This window comes from Oncorhynchus keta, chromosome 8 (genome assembly GCF_023373465.1).
Source record: "Oncorhynchus keta strain PuntledgeMale-10-30-2019 chromosome 8, Oket_V2, whole genome shotgun sequence".
Taxonomy (NCBI): domain Eukaryota; kingdom Metazoa; phylum Chordata; class Actinopteri; order Salmoniformes; family Salmonidae; genus Oncorhynchus; species Oncorhynchus keta.
The window spans coordinates 32,055,865-32,075,204 of record NC_068428.1 but is presented as its reverse complement, the minus strand read 5'-3'; the positions used below and the strand labels follow the sequence as shown (position 1 = coordinate 32,075,204).

General features: G+C 41.2%; 1 protein-coding gene across 8 annotated transcripts in view; it reads left to right on the top strand.

The window, feature by feature from the left end:
• LOC118386629 (CYFIP-related Rac1 interactor A-like) overlaps positions 1-16,546 on the top strand; it is a 51,266-nt gene extending 34,720 nt beyond the window's left edge. For 3 of the 8 annotated variants that reach the window (XM_052524011.1, XM_052524012.1, XM_052524013.1), the window contains 10 exons: positions 3,930-4,009; positions 7,619-7,740; positions 9,560-9,665; positions 9,963-10,099; positions 10,260-10,337; positions 10,607-10,723; positions 10,932-11,011; positions 11,152-11,278; positions 11,595-11,665; positions 11,974-16,546. In XM_052524011.1, the coding sequence (XP_052379971.1) occupies positions 3,940-4,009; positions 7,619-7,740; positions 9,560-9,665; positions 9,963-10,099; positions 10,260-10,337; positions 10,607-10,723; positions 10,932-11,011; positions 11,152-11,278; positions 11,595-11,665; positions 11,974-12,037 (972 nt within the window). In that variant the 5' untranslated portion in view covers positions 3,930-3,939 and the 3' untranslated portion in view covers positions 12,038-16,546. Of the gene's footprint in view, positions 1-3,929; positions 4,010-4,208; positions 4,289-7,618; positions 7,741-9,559; positions 9,666-9,962; positions 10,100-10,259; positions 10,338-10,606; positions 10,724-10,931; positions 11,012-11,151; positions 11,279-11,594; positions 11,666-11,973 lie in introns of all 8 variants that reach the window. The other 5 variants (XM_052524006.1, XM_052524009.1, XM_052524007.1 and 2 more) reach the window with 3 other exon arrangements.
• Positions 16,547-19,340: the final 2,794 nt, after the last annotated feature.

Genomic DNA, 19,340 nt, shown 5'->3' with positions numbered 1-19,340 from the left:
TTTTTCAAAGGAATTTTAATAGGAACATGTTTGTTTGTAGTCAGTGTTCCTGACGTTAGGTCTTATTGAGGCCAATTACCATGGGTATTTATCGTGCTACCAGCCACTTTACCCCCGTGTACATGTACACCTTTCTCCCTCCGCCACTCTAGTATCCCTGCACATTGGAGTAATGGTACAGCCACTGACCTGAATGGGAATAATTCTCATTAGATAAGAATCTATTTTAACACTTTTATTCTGCATTGTTGGGAAAGAGCTTGCAAGTAAGCATTTCACTGTACTGTTTTCCACCTGCTGTGTCCGGTTCACGTGACAAACGTTGAAACGTGAAACTAGGCACCCTAAAGGTGATTAATAGTACACTAATAATACAGCTAGTCAGCACATTGTTGTTACTATGGTGATACCCACTACCCCCTCTCCTTCTCTGAATTATTAGCTTGTGCTTGTTTAGACTGGCCCTGAGCCTGGACTTGTTGACTCTTCATTTCTCTGTGCGACACATGAGACTGAGACGGGAAACGCTAGTGAATATCCACCATCTAACTGATAACCGGCCAGCCAAGCAAGGCAGAAACCCCATTGTGTTCCACGTCCTCCTCTGCCTCTTTACCAGGCCTCGCTAGGATGACTGCAGGGCTCTCCAACTCTCGTTCCAGAGAGGAAACAGAGGGCACAGGCTTTTGTTCCAGCCCGGCACTAACACGACTGATTCGTCTAATCATGTTCTCAGGAATCTTTACAATTGAGACCACGATTGGATGAATTAAGGTATGGATGGTGGAGAGAAGCAAACCTAGTGGTATACTCTAGTATAGCCTGCCCTATTCACGGAAGGACTGGATTGTACTGGGAATAAGCACCATGATGCAACACCACCCCCTAGCAGCAAAAGTGGTGCTCTGTTTTTGAATTGTAGTATGATGGCTCTCGTGCAGATAGGTACATTTAGTTTTTTATTTCCATATTTTCTGTGGATTACATTCCCAGGAATATGTGAGGGGCTAAAGATGGCAAATGGAGTATTGACCGGTGGACTTACACTGCCTTCAGAAAGTATCCAGACCCTTTGACTTATTCCACATTGTGTTGTTACAGCCTGAATGCACCCATCTACACACACTACCCCGTAATGACAAAGTGAAAACATGTTTTTAGAAATGTTTGCAAATATATTGAAAAAAAAATAAATACAGAAAACTCTTTATATAAGTACTCAAACTGCTTTGCTATGACTCCAAATTGAGCTCAGGTGCTTCCAATATCCTTTGATCATCCTTCTTTCTTCAATTGTTTGGACATGATTTAGAGAAACACACCTGTCTATATAAGGTCCCACAAATGAGTGTATGTCATAGCAGAAACTATAGTCCATAGATCTCCTAGATATAATTGTGACTAGGGATATATCTGGGGAAGGGGAGGAATCCATTTCCAAAGTGATGAAAGTTTCCAAGAGCACAGTGGGGAAATTGAAAAAATATGGAACGACCCAGACTCTGGGCGCCCGACCAAACTGAGCAACCAGGCAAGAAGGACCTTAGTCAGGGAGATTCTGTGGTCTGATGAGACAAACTTTGGCCTGAATGCAAAGCACTATTCTGGAGAAAACCAGGCACAGCTCATCATCCATCTAATACCATCCCTACCATGAAGCATGGCGTTGGCAGCATCATGGTATGGGGATGCTTTTCGGAGGTAGAGGCTGGTAAGGATAGAGGGAACAATGAATGGAGCCAAATCCTTGATGAGAACCTGCTTCAGAGTGCAAACAAAGATTTCTGTTCCAACAGGGCAATGACCCCAAGCATAGGGCCAAATCACCGCTGGGATGGCTTCAAAACAAGAATGTGTAAGTCTGAGTGGCCAAGCCGAAACCCAGATTTGAATCCCATTGAAAAATCCCCAAATCCAGATGTTCATTAACTGATTCAGTCATACCCAAGACGACTCTAATCTTTAAGGTGCTTCTACAAAGTGTTGACCCTCGAGGGTGTGAATACTTATGCAAACAACATCTTTCTGTATTTCATTTTCCATACAAAAAAAAGTTAAGAAACATGTTTTCAGTTTGTCAATATCCAATATTGTATTTGGATGCGTGAGTATTTTTTTAAAATCCAATTTTGAATTTGGGCTGTAACACAACCAAATGTGAAATATGTCAAGGGTCAGTGAGTACGTTCAGAAGGCAGTGTAGGGGTGCATTCTGTGTAAGTGTTAGCCTATCACTGTAAAGATCTAACCTTAAGAGATGAGGGAGACGTGCTGTGATGATCATGTATATAGAAAATTAAATATGTTTTACTGACACCCTTAGCTTATGGACCAATCAAAACACCGGCATAAGTAGCCACACAGCCAATAGGCCAATTGTGATCATCTCCCTAAATCTGGCACTCATTTACTCTCCCCGTTCTGTTTGGTCCAGCAGGGACTGCATCAGATCACCCACTCTTAAGGCAGTAATCATGTTCACTAGTCTCTGATGTAGCTAGGCCGCTGTGTAATTATGTGTTATAGTGACCACCCGCTAAGCATTGCTTAAGGTAGCCAATCCTCTGGAAATTACTACCGTCTTGTTGCCTCCAATGAAACGGTTTAAAGAGTAGTTCAACCGGCGTTTAAGACTTAACTAGCCCTTTCTGGGATCTTAAAGGACTTTATCTTCTGAAGACTTGATCAGAATGTTATTCTACCCTCTGTTTCATTTCCTTAGGCCTTTAAATACACATGCACAGCCACACACACACTGTGACACATGGAGGAGCCACTGTTGTTCCATTACACAGGCCTTGTACATGCATTCCATGAACACCTAACCACACAATTTAAACTAGCTAAATCACATCACTAGGCCTATATCTTGATGTTGTGTAGAGGACACCCTCGGTTAATACTGGAACGTTGCCACTCGCACTGAGAGAACCTAATAGTGGAACGTTGCCACGCGCACTAAGAGAACCTAATAGTGGAACGTTGCCACACGCACCAAGAACCTAATAGTGGAACGTTGCCACGCGCACTGAGAGAACCTAATGGTGGAACGTTGCCACACGCACTGAGAGAACCTAATGGTGGAACGTTGCCACGCGCACTGAGAGAACCTAATGGTGGAACGTTGCCACACGCACTGAGAGAACCTAATGGTGGAACGTTGCCACGCGCACTGAGAGAACCTAATGGTGGAACGTTGCCACACGCACCGAGAACCTAATGGTGGAACGTTGCCACACGCACCGAGAACCTAATGGTGGAACGTTGCCACACGCACTGAGAGAACCTAATGGTGGAACGTTGCCATGTGCACTGAGAGAACCTAATAGTAGAACGTTGCCACGCGCACTGAGAGAACCTAATGGTGGGACGTTGCCACACGCACTGAGAGAACCTAATTGTGGAATGTTGCCACACGCTGGTGAGAGCAGGGGTTCCCAAACTCTGTCCTTGGGACCCCAGGGCCCTTCACAGCTCATGCAAACTATTAAAGCTTGATGATCAGTTGATTTATTTGAATCAGCTGTGTAGTACTAGGGCAAAAACCAGAACCTGTCCCAAGGACAAACTTTGGGCAACCCTGGGTTGGAGAATGCTAGTGGACTGAATGTTTGACAGCGGTCTTTAGAAGAGTGTCTCTGTGAGGGAACCAATATTACCAGTCCTGCCTCTGAGATGTAGTCACTTTACACAATTATTGTCACTGTGGTTATCCAAGTCCCTATAAAAGGGAGAAACAAGTTGAAATAACCTTTTTGTTGGTGTGCTATGTACTGTGAAATGTATTCAAAGGGGATTACAAATGAATGCATTCTCTTTTTAATCCTTGAATGTTATTTCTACTCTTGAATCATTTGACACATTGCATTTGTGAATATATTTAAATGTGTCTAAAAGTATTTATTTTTGTTTTTATCATTTTTGATCAGGTTTGCTGGAATGGGTAATCTTCTAAAAGTCCTTACAAGGGAAATAGAGAACTATCCACATTTTTTCCTGGACTTTGAAAGTAAGTCTGAAGGAGGAGTGTGCAGGAGTTTGACTGGAGGTGTAAGCATGAAACGCTTCCCCCAGTCAGTCAGCAAGTGGTTTATATCTATGGGTCCCCTCTGGACATAAAGCTGTGTCGGTCTCTGCCTGTACCTGTACCTATCTCTAACACAACACACCTCTCTCTCTCTTTCTTCTCTGGCTTTCCTCTCTTTCAGAAACCAAATGGGGAATCTGTTAAAAGTGCTCACTTGCACTGAACTTGAGCAAGGACCAAACTTTTTCCTTGACTTTGAAAGTGAGCACAGCTATTGCCTGGCCTGTGTTCTTCCTTCTCTAGAGCTTTACTTCTGTAGAGCTCCTTTACTAACCAGGTTTTGGGGACAGTTCCATTTCAATACGCTTCCAATTGCACAACTGAGAAGTAAAAGTTATTTTCAATTAGGACCATTTTTTTCATTGGCCGAATTGAACTGGAATTATTTCTGACCCTGTTACTAAGCTACCTGCATGTTTCGTAGTCTATGCTCCAAGAACAGCACCTTGCTGCCTATTGTCTCTCTTCTAATCAAGAGATCTGTTTTAAAGCCGTTTGTTTTCTTGTTGCATGCACCTCATTTCCTCATGTCTGATGGCAGTAAATTATGCATTATCAACAAACAAAAACTAAAACTGATGTTATCCTATTTGACGTTTAATATGTCCTGATGATGTCCTGACCTTTTCAGTGCTCTGCTTTTCCTGATTTAGTTGTCCTGGAGTAGAAAGCAGAACTAGGCCCAGATGTAGTTAGAGCTGACATAGTCATCGTAAACCATAGCCTCATGTTATTGTAAATCGTGTAACATCTGGATGTGGCTCGGCTGTATGTCCATTGCTTCATTGCCTTGCAACTCTTCCTAAACATGATATAGGCTAGAGACAGCAGCTGAACTGTTAACATAATAAAATATACTCTTGACTTAAAAAATGACAGAGAGACATGGGGCAAGCACTCACACAAAGAATATTCCTTAGTAGTAGCCTATTCCACTCACACAAAGCATATTCCTTAGTAGTAGCCTATTCCACTCACACAAAGCATATTCCTTAGTAGTAGCCTATTCCACTCACGCCAATCATATTCCTTAGTAGTAGCCTATTCCACTCACGCCAATCATATTCCTTAGTAGTAGCCTATTCCACTCACTCCAATCATATTCCTTAGTAGTAGCCTATTCCACTCACTCCAATCATATTCCTTAGTAGTAGCCTATTCCACTCACTCCAATCATATTCCTTAGTAGTAGCCTATTCCACTCACGCCAATCATATTCCTTAGTAGTAGCCTATTCCACTCACGCCAATCATATTCCTTTGTAGTAGCCTATTCCACTCACGCCAATCATATTCCTTAGTAGTAGCCTATTCCACTCACGCCAATCATATTCCTTAGTAGTAGCCTATTCCACTCACGCCAATCATATTCCTTAGTAGTAGCCTATTCCACTCACGCCAATCATATTCCTTTGTAGTAGCCTATTCCACTCACGCCAATCATATTCCTTAGTAGTAGCCTATTCCACTCACGCCAATCATATTCCTTAGTAGTAGCCTATTCCACTCACGCCAATCATATTCCTTTGTAGTAGCCTATTCCACTCACACAAATCATATTCCTTAGTAGTAGCCTATTCCACTCACGCAAAGCATATTCCTTAGTAGTAGCCTATTCCACTCACGCAAAGCATATTCCTTAGTAGTAGCCTATTCCACTCACACAAAGCATATTCCTTAGTAGTAGCCTATTCCACTCACGCAAAGCATATTCCTTAGTAGTAGCCTATTCCACTCACGCAAAGCATATTCCTTTGTAGTAGCCTATTCCACTCACACAAAGCATATTCCTTTGTAGTAGCCTATTCCACTCACACAAAGCATATTCCTTAGTAGTAGCCTATTCCACTCACGCAAAGCATATTCCTTAGTAGTAGCCTATTCCACTCACGCAAAGCATATTCCTTAGTAGTAGCCTATTCCACTCACGCAAAGCATATTCCTTAGTAGTAGCCTATTCCACTCACGCAAAGCATATTCCTTAGTAGTAGCCTATTCCACTCACGCAAAGCATATTCCTTAGTAGTAGCCTATTCCACTCACGCAAAGCATATTCCTTAGTAGTAGCCTATTCCACTCACGCCAATCATATTCCTTAGTAGTAGCCTATTCCACTCACACAAAGCATATTCCTTAGTAGTAGCCTATTCCACTCACACAAAGCATATTCCTTAGTAGTAGCCTATTCCACTCACACAAAGCATATTCCTTAGTAGTAGCCTATTCCACTCACGCAAAGCATATTCCTTAGTAGTAGCCTATTCCACTCACGCCAATCATATTCCTTAGTAGTAGCCTATTCCACTCACTCCAATCATATTCCTTAAGTTACTGTATGTGTGTTAGCTGCAGCTTCTAATATGAAAATGCATTGAGTATGATTAAGAGCTTGCCATCTAAAGGGCAGAGCTATAAGCCGCTGCCTTCTGTAGCCTTGTAGGGAGCAGCAGGTCGTGCTGCTATTATACTGGCAGATTCCATGCTGCTCTTCTGTTTACCACAGAGTAGCCTTTCCCTGTCTCCTCGTGCTTAGATTATCTTTGAACCAGAGATATTCATGTTTATGTCATGCTTGCTGACTGTTTTACAATTCCCTCACTAAAGTATATTGTATCATGCTATTCGTTGCTGAGATTCTATTCTAAGCATTATAAATGGTATTACTGTGTTAGAAAACGTCCAATGCATACATGCATGATTGGTTTTTGACAATCAAATAAAGGCATACACATAGTTCCCAATTCCTGTTAAAGGACCGTTTGTATCACATAATCATTGAAAACCAAATTGTCAGAATGTGTATGAGTTTAATGTCCACTCCAGTACAGTGTTGTCTATATGCTGCCTGCTAGCTAGCCAGGCTAACTGTTGTGTTGTCTATATGCTGCCTGCTAGCTAGCCAGGCTAACTGTTGTGTTGTCTATATGCTGCCTGCTAGCTAGCCAGGCTAACTGTTGTGTTGTCTATATGCTGCCTGCTAGCTAGCCAGGCTAACTGTTGTGTTGTCTATATGCTGCCTGCTAGCTAGCCAGGCTAACTGTTGTGTTGTCTATATGCTGCCTGCTAGCTAGCCAGGCTAACTGTTGTGTTGTCTATATGCTGCCTGCTAGCTAGCCAGGCTAACTGTTGTGTTGTCTATATGCTGCCTGCTAGCTAGCCAGGCTAACTGTTGTGTTGTCTATATGCTGCCTGCTAGCTAGCCAGGCTAACTGTTGTGTTGTCTATATGCTGCCTGCTAGCTAACCAGGCTAACTGTTGTGTTGTCTATATGCTGCCTGCTAGCTAGCCAGGCTAACTGTTGTGTTGTCTATATGCTGCCTGCTAGCTAGCCAGGCTAACTGTTGTGTTGTCTATATGCTGCCTGCTAGCTAGCCAGGCTAACTGTTGTGTTGTCTATATGCTGCCTGCTAGCTAGCCAGGCTAACTGTTGTGTTGTCTATATGCTGCCTGCTAGCTAGCCAGGCTAACTGGTGTGTTGTCTATATGCTGCCTGCCAACTAGCCAGGCTAACTGTTGTTGTGGTGTGTGTCAGATGCACAGCCCACAGACTGTGAGAGAGATGTATGGAACCAGGTGAACGCGGTGCTCCAGGACTCTGAGAGCATCCTCTCTGGCCTACAGGCCTACAAGGGAGCCGGACAGGAGATACGAGAGGTATGTACAGTGCCTTGCGAAAGTATTCGGCCCCCTTGAACTTTGCGACCTTTTGCCACATTTCAGGCTTCAAACATAAAGATTTAAAACTGTATATTTTTGTGAAGAATCAACAAGTGGGACACAATCATGAAGTGGAACGACATTTATTGGATATTTCAAACTTTTTTAACAAATCAAAAACTGAAAAATTGGGCGTGCAAAATTATTCAGCCCCTTTACTTTCAGTGTAGCAAACTCTCTCCAGAAGTTCAGTGAGGATCTCTGAATGATTCAATGTTGACCTAAATGACTATTGATGATAAATACAATCCACCTGTGTGTAATCAAGTCTCCGTATAAATGCACCTGCACTGTGATAGTCTCAGAGGTCCGTTAAAAGCGCAGAGAGCATCATGAAGAACAAGGAACACACCAGGCAGGTCCGAGATACTGTTGTGAAGGATTTGGATACAAAAAGATTTCCCAAGCTTTAAACATCCCAAGGAGCACTGTGCAAGCGATAATATTGAAATGGAAGGAGTATCAGACCACTGCAAATCTACCAAGACCTGGACGTCCCTCTAAACTTTCAGCTCATACAAGAAGACTGATCAGAGATGCAGCCAAGAGGCCCATGATCACTCTGGATGAACTGCAGAGATCTACAGCTGAGGTGGGAGACTCTATCCATAGGACAACAATCAATCGTATATTGCACAAATCTGGCATTTATGGAAGAGTGGCAAGAAGAAAGCCTTTTCTTAAAGATATCCATAAAAAGTGTTGTTTTAAAGTTTGCCACAAGCCACCTGGGAGACACACCAAACATGTGGAAGAAGGTGCTCTGGTCAGATGAAACTAAAATTGAACTTTTTGGCAACAATGCAAAACGTTATGTTTGGCGTAAAAGCAACACAGCGCATCACCCTGAACACACCATCCCCACTGTCAAACATGGTGGTGGCAGCATCATGGTTTGGGCCTGCTTTTCTTCAGCAGGGACAGGGAAGATGGTTAAAATTAATGGGAGGATGGATGGAGCCAAATACAGGACCATTCTGGAAGAACCTGATGGAGTCTGCAAAAGACCTGAGACTGGGACGGAGATTTGTCTTCCAACAAGACAATGATCCAAAACATAAAGCAAAATATACAATGGAATGGTTCAAAAACATATCCAGGTGTTAGAATGGCCAAGTCAAAGTCCAGACCTGAATCCAATCGAGAATCTGTGGAAAAGAACTGAAAACTGCTGTTCACAAATGCTCTCCATCCAACCTCACTGATCTCGAGCTGTTTTGCAAGGAGGAATGGGGAAAAAATTCAGTCTCTCGATGTGCAAAACTGATAGACATACATACCCCAAGCGACTTACAACTGTAATCGCAGCAAAAGGTGGCGCTACAAAGTATTAACTTAAGGGGGCTGAATAATTTTGCACGCCCAATTTTTCAGTTTTTGATTTGTTAAAAAAAGTTTGAAATATCCAATAAATATCGTTCCACTTCATGATTGTGTCCCACTTGTTGTTGATTCTTCACAAAAAAATACAGTTTTATATCTTTATGTTTGAAGCCTGAAATGTGGCAAAAGGTCGCAAAGTTCAAGGGGGCCGAATACTTTCGCAAGGCACTGTATATCTACTGGATATGCTTACACACACACACAGTCGTAGGCACAGGCTATGCATATTCACACTCACTCGAACCTATAAATGTAAAGCTAAATTGATGATTTCATACCAGACATCTCAGAATGGTTTTCATTACTCAATTTTTTACAATTCCATATAGATGATGTACATTTAACCATAGAGTCTGTCATTGTTTCCGCCCAGGCCATTCAGAACCCCAATGACATGATCCTACAGGAGAGAGCCTGGAACTCAGTCTGTCCCTTAGTCATACGACTCAAAAAGTTGTACGGCTTCTCGCTGAGACTAGGTAAGTCCAACCTTTATCCTTCCACGAAGAAGCACTTCGTGTGACGGGGGTTGACATTTTAATTACTATCAAAAGCCAATCAATTAAATGTTGGTATACTATTAATATTATATATTTTTAATGTAATCTATTTCACATTGGAGACATGAAACATGTTTTTTTTTTTTTTTTTTACAACCGTAGCATTTTCCTTCTTCAGGTGTTTGAAGAGGGCCCTCCATAGCCTGCTGGAGAGCCTGGCGTGTTTAAAACTTACCTCATGTTTGTAATGTATTAAGTGTGTTTCTTCTCCTGTAGAGAGGGCCCTTCAGAGCCTGCTGGAGTCCCTGACATGCCCGCCGTACACCCCCACCCAGCATCTAGAGAAGGAGCAGGCTCTGGCCAAACAGTTTGCTGAGATCCTTCACTTTACCCTGCGCTTTGACGAACTCAAGGTCAGTCACACACACACACACACACACACACACACACGTAATTTCAAACGGTTAATTTCTGTACACAAGTGCAAAGTTAGCACCTATTTTATTCCCTCTTGACAAATAACAGTTCCCATGTTGTCTGTTGGAACTAAATGAATGTCCTCTTAACTTTCAGATGAGAATTCCTGCCATTCAGAATGACTTCAGTTATTACAGGAGGACCATCAGCCGAAACAGGATAAACAACATGAATGTGAGTCTGAGAGAACTGTTATGTCGGTCTAGGGTTACAAAAAATCATGTAACTTTACCAATCTTCCAAAAGGGATTTCTGAAAAACCTGGTCATTTTTGGAAAGTTACCTGAATTTTGTGACTGTAGTCATGTCTATTTTAGTCTGAATGTGACAGAATAGCTTGTCTGTGTAAGGCCTGGTTAGCAGTCCTCTGTTGACATCCACTCTCCTCTGCCTTGAAGCTAAAGATGGATCAGATGTTGACCCTCTTCCTGTTTTGTCTTTAGTTGGATATAGAGAGAGAGGTCAACAATGAGATGGCCAACAGAATGTCACTGTTCTATGCCGAGGCGACGCCCATGCTGAAAACCTTAAGCACAGCTACGACAAACTTCGTAACAGAGGTAAGAGACTTCCTTCTTATTGTTAGCTGCTCTGTGAAAAGAGTTGATGGTTAGATTTGTGTTAATAGCAGCAGTGTCTGTTAGAGTTCAGTTGTGTTACTCCCTGTTCAGTCAGATTTTGAAGCAGGTGGGTGTTGTAAGTTAAGTCTGGTTCCCTCATTTATTCAGTTTGACTATGGTTTGTGTTGTTACCTTGTTATATCTCCAGAACAAGACATTACCCCTGGAGAACACCACTGACGTTCTCAGTACAATGGCCAGTGTCTGTAAAGTCATGCTGGAGACACCGTGAGTTGACTTGATGTACTTTACCTGTTGACATTTAGCAGAGTGACTAAGAGTGGGTCTGTTTATCAATGCCACGCTATAAACAACTGTTCAACGTGTACTGTGAACTGGCGTGTGTGTGTATCCCTCTCTCCCTCCAGAGACTACACGTGCCGGTTCAACAGTGAGGACACGCTGCTGTTCTGTATGAGAGTGATGGTTGGAGTCATCATCCTGTACGACCACGTCCATCCCAACGGAGCCTTCAACAAGTCCTCCAAGATAGACGTGAGAACCTCCTCTCTCACCTATACTGTTACTACCGGGCTGTTTACAGGGGAAGGTGACCTGGAGGTTACAGAAGGCTCCCAGTGCGGAGGAGTTGGTTAAAGCAGGAAACAAATTCCCAACCCGTATGGAATAATACATCTTCTATAATACATCTTCTATACATACAGGGGCTACTGAAAGCCTGACGTTAGCATCATGTGTATCACTCTGTTTTGTCTAAGTCATGCCAATGGAAAATGTGTGTGAATTTCTGTTTGAATGTTTTACATGTGTATCCAGAGTAATGGCGCATTTCTTTTTTTTTTTTCATCAGATGAAGGGATGCATAAAGGTCCTGAAAGAACAGCCAGCAGATAATGTTGAAGGTCTCCTGAACGCCCTCAAGTAAGTCTCTATCCTCGCTTTAATTTAGTACTTCTCTGATGAGACGGTACTTCTTTGATGTCTCACCTTATTCAGTTGAAATGCCAGATGATTTATAAATGGTATTGTGGTAGGAGTGCTCCTTAGCTTCCAATATTACTGAGTGGTAGAGGGTGCTCTCTGGATTGCACCCACGGCAATACAGCAAACAATCCCAAGGCACTTCTGTATATCTGTTAAAAACCTTCATTAAATTGGCTTATTTTGGTAAAGGTTAAAAACAAGCTAGGTGTTTCAGCCCTATGCCTTCATCCTGCTTTGTCTTTCAGGTTCACCACCAAACACCTGCACGACGAGTCCACTCCAAAAAACATCCGCTCCATGCTTCAGTAACGCTTTTATATGAAGAGGATCAATGTACTGACCTCAACGAAAGATGTATATGTTTACATAATTTAAAAGACTGGATGTTAATACTTGTGTATTTACATAGTCATTCCCTGCAAGTTACTGAAACGTATAGAACGTATACCCTTTTCTTCGAGAAATGAATTGCCTTTTACTGTTATTATGTTAACATACCTTTCAGCCTTACAAACTGAGCTTGGCAAGTAGCGTTTGGAGAAACAAGCACTCTGGTTGGTTCCTGTGACTGAGCCAAGCACTCTGGTTGGTTCCTGTGACTGAGCCAAGCACTCTGGTTGGTTCCTGTGACTGAGCCAAGCACTCTGGTTGGTTCCTGTGAGTGAGAGGGCGAATGAAAGGAGCTTCATCTGTGGTTTGTGTCAACAAAAGATGAATTCCAAATCAACTCCTAGCCTGGGGTGTATTAATTAGTCGGATTCCGTTTGCAAAGGAAACCGTTTACTGCAGCAACTAAACGGAAACAAACCGAGCAGACGGCTCCAAACTTGGAGGGACCTACCTGCATGTGTCCAATAGAAACTCTTACTTCTGTTGCAAAACGTTTTCCAATTGAAATGAACGTTTTCCGTTGCAAAACTTTTGCAAAGGAATCCGACATAATGAATACACCCCATGTTCCAGATCTGTTTGTCCTGTCTCCTGTGGATGGCAAGGTGAAGATTGTTCAACCCTACTCAATCCTCTCCTATCTACAAGAGTGCCTAGGAAGTAGAGGCTAGCTAGGGGCTGGTTTGGAATTTAGCAGGGGATGTGTTGAGGGGAAGAAGTGATGGCTTTCATATAACGTGTTCTCAGTAAGTTGGTGGACTTTGTGCCTTGTTGGCAAGAAAATGACAAAGGCAGTACGTGCCATAAGAAATAAACAGATCAACCAAATGTTTATTTTTTTACCTGTATGACAGGAGGATTGGGACACAGTGTGATTTTAGGGGTTTTTCTTGTCTGTATTTGGGACTCTGTATCTAACAGAAATCTATTGTTCAAAAAAGCAGCTTTAAATCAAAACTGTCAGGTTATATTTAAGTGACACGGAGCGACAAAAACAATTCCTTCCACTGCTTTTGTGATCTCTACTCCTGTAGTAGGATGGCAGTGATGATGATGAACCTTCTAGTCATTCTCCTTTATACTGTAAGACCAGTCAGACTGTTGTCCCATTCTCTACCCCTGTAGACCACCACAGTATGAGTCATAATACCCATAAAACCTAGCGGTCAAATAAGGAAATGGTTCCAATTGTTTTTCTACCATTATTTTCCTATAGGGGATTTTAGAAACACTTAAAATAGGACTGTCATTCATATAGGCTAACCCTGGTGTGAGGTTTAGATAAATGTTAAATTTCTCTAGGACAAAGTTACTTTTATCAATATATTCGCCTCTATTTAATCCCCCCAAATGAAATGCTAATTAGTTGCTATCATAAAGAACTACAAATGCCATGATGAGCTGGACTAAACTGCCAAATTGAGGCAACGGTAGTTAATTTAGAGATTCTTATCTGTTAGCTAAATGTATTTAATAAATAAATTGGCTCCATTTCTTTAAATTGACAATTCTGTGAACTGTCTTTTGAATGTTTTAAATTGACCGGTGGTGTACAGATACTTTAAAGTACTACTTAAGTAGTTTTGGGGGTATCTGTACTTTACTGTTTATATTTTTGACAATTTTTTATTTGACTTCACTGCATTTCTAAAGAAAATAATGTACTTTTTACTCCATACATTTTCCCTGACACCCAAAAGTACTCATTACATTTTGAATGCTTAACAGGGTAGGAAATTTGTCCAATTCACACACTTATCAAGAAAACATCCCTGGTCATCCCTGCTGCCTCTGATCTGGCGAACTCACTAAACACTAATAGTTCGTTTGGAAATTATGTCTAAGTTTGGAGTGTGCCCCTGGCTGTCCGTTAAAAAAATATATATAATATTTTTCCGTCTGGTTTACTTAATATAAGGAATTTGAAATTATTTGTACTCTTACTTTGATACTTAAGTATATTTAAAACCAAATACTTTTAGACTTTTCCTTACTTATTTTACTGGGTGACTCACCTTTTAATTTTCTATTAAGGTTTCTTTACTTTTACTCAAGTATGACTATTGGGTACTTTTTCCACCACTGAAATTGACACAATACCTCAAAGGTGTCAGCGAGAGATGACGTGCAGGAGTTTGTAGGGATTTGTAGTCTTGTATGATGTCTATTTTGATGCTAATTAGCATTTTATAATCTGAGAGTAAATAGAGCTGAATATATTGATAAAAGTCACCTTGTCCAAGAATGATTTTCACGGTTATCAAAATGCCACACCAGAGTAAAGCCTAGACGAAAGACAGCTCTTATTTTAACTGTTTCTAATATCCCCTATGAGGAAAATGAATGGTGGGAAAACGATTGGAACCATTTCCTTGTTTGGCCTCTTGGTTATATGGATGTTATGACACCTACGCTGTGGGACTCTATACCTGGCGTGTACACTCGTTCCCTCCCCCATTGTTTTGGTGTATTGAGTACAGGGAGTTCTCACACCTGTCCATTCCATGAAGAGGTGTGAACCATTACACACTTTGAGAAGTAGGGTTGGGAATTGGACTGCGGTGAAAAATAAATCCCTGAAAATGTATAATTTCAGTATACAAAGTACCATTCTGAAGAATAAAGCCATGTCTCTTTTATTTTTTTTATTTTTTCAACTTTCATCCAAAATACAAAGATATTTGTGTCACCTGATTTTGTTTGGATTGACTCTGATTAAATCTGGAGTCATGATTCGACGTTAGATGAAATATATGTCAGACTGTTAAACCTGTGTAACTTCTGTTTTCTTTTGAGCTGTTCTTTGTGTAGACCATTGTTTAATGCTAATGAACGTTGACCAAAGGGGCATTATAGGAGTATTCTCTAAACTCATTCAGCTTGTATACAATGGCGTATGTATATTTGACATGGTTCAGTGGTCAATTGAATTAATATAATTATTAACTGGAGAACAATATTGGAAAGTTGTGTACAAAACGGCAGGATTGTGAGTTGCGTCTCTAATGAAAATACATTGTGTTCTATGAATTGGAGAAACCGTTGTTTGGTGATCTGACTTAACATATAGGTCAGACAATCGCATGTTAGGATTAATGACTTGTAGAAATCCTGTGGTGTGCTGCGGTCTCGCTCCGGTCTGTCCAGACGAACGTGGAATTTAAGATGGACTAGCTTTTTGGGTTACCGTACCACCGACTGCTCTGTCCGGACGACCACTAAAGTACCCCCTCGTGCATTTAGCAGTAAGCCTATGGTGTAATGGGTCTTCTCAAGTACCCCCATGGGTCCTAGTACCCCTGGTTGGGAACCACTAGACCAATAGGCCATTGTCATGTTGAGCAGCATCCAAACAATTATTCTGCTCCTGCCAATTCCATTTCTGCGTTAACATAGGGAGCCCAATTCTGATCTTTTGCCCAAGTATTATCAAAGGATCTGATCTGATTGATCAAAGATTCAATTAGTGAAAAAAAGATCAGAATAAGTCTGCCTGTCTGAACGCAGCCAATGAGTGACAGGGAGTTGGCATGATGTGACAAACAGACTGGCACTAAAGACTGACTACTAAATACTAGCTAAGCTTCTGCAAATGTATCCTGGTCACATTTTTCCTTATCAGAGAAAGACAAACCTAGGACCATTTTTAAAATGGGATTTTCACTAGACTAAAGTAGCTTGTACCTTTATTTGTCGCTAAGTCAGCAATATAGACACCAACCTCAGATAATTATGAATTAAATATATTTAATTAGACAGTAAATAGGATTTACAGTGCTAATGTGAAATGAGACAAATGGCTATAGATTTTGAAATCCATGCCAAATCAAAATACCTAGCTATATATTACCGTATCTATTTTGATACTTCATACACACTCTCCATCTATGTACTCATCGTAATATAAAATACCAGTAACTCTCCATCTGTGTACTCATCGTAATATAAAATACTAGTAACTAACATTTGTTGAACGACCATCAAATGTCCACAGTGGATTTTAACATTCATGTTAATTGTTTATTTCCTATAGTTTCTGGTAATACATAATACATTGACAATTTAGACATATATTTTTTGTGTGAAGGACAATTTGTATATGCAATGAATGAATACTGTACATGGACAAGACATTCAGCTAAATGTACAGTATGATATTGATACAAATACTGAGGTTTAATTCCAAAACCAATTTCTGTCAAACCTCTTGTCAGTATTGAACTCCAAAATGCCTTTTTCAGCCCAATATATGCTATTCTGATTATGGTGTGTTGAATGAAGCTGTATTGAATATAAAGAAGGGGGGGGAAGTTAACTGACAACTGTTTCATAGTTTGGAACGCTGGTTCAATGTTTCTAAATGGCTTTAGCTTTATATTGCATATTGAATGGGTGTGTGAACTGAAAATAAAACTGTTACATTTCGTGCACCTGCGTTTGTTCTAATGAATATTGTATTTACATTTTCCAGACGTAGCCATATGTTTTTATATGATGTATTTCTGTCATAATGAAACTTAGTGGAAATGAAGGTAAACATGATTTGCTGTAAATCCCATGTCAAGAGGACACTATCAGTCCATCTTCCCAGTACTGTGTTGGTTGAACAGCTTCTCTTCTGATTCTCCCTCCTCCTAATTGCCTCTGTCCCTGTAGTCTGCAGTGCTGTTTGGCGTCTGAGTACTGCAGTAATTAAGTGCTCCACAGGGTGGCGATATGAGGATCCACCACTGTAAGCTGGTAGTTGTGGTGTTGCTAAAACCCCCAAAACATGTACGTGAATGATGTGTGATACAGTAGATGCACAATAAGAAAGAAAGCTTTGATTGAATAAGAATGTCATGTCACATGTTGCCTTGGACAGAGAGACTTCAGCACAGAGACAAAGGATTCTTATTTGATGGAGAGCTTTGTCATTCTGTTATAGTTCCACCAAGAATGTGCATTGAAGGAATTGGTCTTACTAGGTGTGATCCTGTGACCTTTGTGATGAAAGGAAGGAGGGGAGGAGCAAAAGAAGGTGGAAGGAAGGAAAGAAGTAAGGGAGGAAGGATAGATGCATTTTAAACATGCAGGTCATAGTGTTTTGTACTGGTGTGATCCTGTGTGTCCTCATTGAAATACCAAACTAAAAGATAAAACACCTAAATATATTGTAAATAATACAATAAGTAGTTGACTAATTCTCTCATTTGACAACTTAGACACGGACATGGACAATACAGACACTATAACATACAGTACACCGTACAGTACAGCATATACCACAATACACCATACAGTATACCGTACACCATACGCCATACAGTACAATACACCATACAGTACACCATACACCATACAGTACGCCATACAGTACACCACGCCGTACAATCCAGTACACCATACACCATACAGTACACCATACAGTACGCCATACACCATACACAATACAATGTACAAATACAATGTATTGTGTATGGTGTACTGTATGGTGTATGGCGTACTGTGGTGTATGGTGTACTGTATGGTGTATGGTGTACTGTATGGTGTATGGTGTACTGGATTGTACGGCGTGGTGTACTGTATGGCGTACTGTATTGTGTATGGTGTACTGTATGGCGTACTGTATGGTGTATGGTGTACTGTATGGTGTATTGTACTGTATGGCGTACGGTGTACTGTATGGTGTATTGTGGTATATGCTGTACTGTACGGTGTACTGTATGTTATAGTGTCTGTATTGTCCATGTCCGTGTCTAAGTTGTCAAATGAGAGAATTAGTCAACTACTTATTGTATTATTTACAATATATTTAGGTGTTTTATCTTTTAGTTTGGTATTTCTGTAGATGGAAAAACTTTAATTTTTCTCTGCCCCTCCCCTGAAGCAGCATCAGTGTTTTTTGTCCTCACTGACACACACAGTCCCCTGGGTAGTGTATTAACATACATTTCCATATGAAGTCTGTTCCATATGCATGATGCCTCTGGTGTATGGGTTGGTTCATCTATCCTTGTTGGGGACCAAAAATAACCTACATTCCCCACAAGGATAGTAAAACAAGGAAAATCCTCTCTTGTGTGGTTATTTCCCATGCCATCATGAGGACAAACGTTATTTTAAGGTTAGGGTTTAGGGTTACGGTTCGAATCAGGGTTAGGGTTTAGGGTTACGGTTCGAATCAGGGTTAGGGTTTAGGGTTACGGTTCGAATCAGGGTTAGTGTTTTAGGGTTACGGTTCGAATCAGGGTTAGTGTTTTAGGGTTATGGGTTAGGGAAAATAGAATTTTCAATGGAAATGAATTTGAGGTCCCTATGAAGATAGAAGAACAACTGTGTCACATTCTATTAAGAGGTGCTTACTAGTGAATGACTGCAGACAGCTCTTCTTTGTGTTGACTGGCTTGGCCTTGTGTAGTTTAGAATTGTATTTCGACAGCTCATTATTCGTTGTATTGTCTGGCTTGGCCTGGTTGGTGATGATCACCCTGCTGTTTTTTACTTCGATCATGTCACAGGAACACCAGGTCAAGTTACATGGGAATTTTAAACCTAATTAATCCGATGTGCTGATTTGTTCAATTCAATACAACTGTATTTATCCCAGGCCACAGGTGCAGTGCATGATAGGTTGTGCTTTCATTTGGGAATGAATACAATGGTATGGTAAATGCTTTGTATTTTAAGACTGATGTAAATTTCACTATACACACACACAAACTACCAGAGGAAGTATTCTTACGCCATGCTCTATGGGGTCCAGATTCTCCAGATAGTTCCATCTCCGTGTCACTGGGGTGTATGTCTGTACCCCTCCAAGGGGGCAGCCCCTAATGCTGGGACCCCCTTGTGGTGCTGCCATTGCCCATCTCTCACTGGACCTGGGGTGCGGAAAGCACCTCTCTGAGGATACTTTCTTATTGGTCTAAGGTCACAGCGTTTATGGACGTCACCTCTGGGATGATGAACTGCTGCTTTGAGGGAGTCTGAACACACACACACACACACACACACAGGAACTGTGTCTGTTCCTTACAGGTTGTTTTAAACACTGTCCAGGCCCCCAGTCACTCACCTTTGGTTTGCCGATGTGGAGCTCCAGTACTGTCTCTATGTAGTGTCGTTTCCAGACTCCCCGTTCAAACGGTGTGGGGGAAAGTTGATGCACCAGTTGGAATCGTCCTAAGGGCCTGTGACTGACAGGGGCCCTAAAAAATTATTCAAACATTAGGTAAAATTT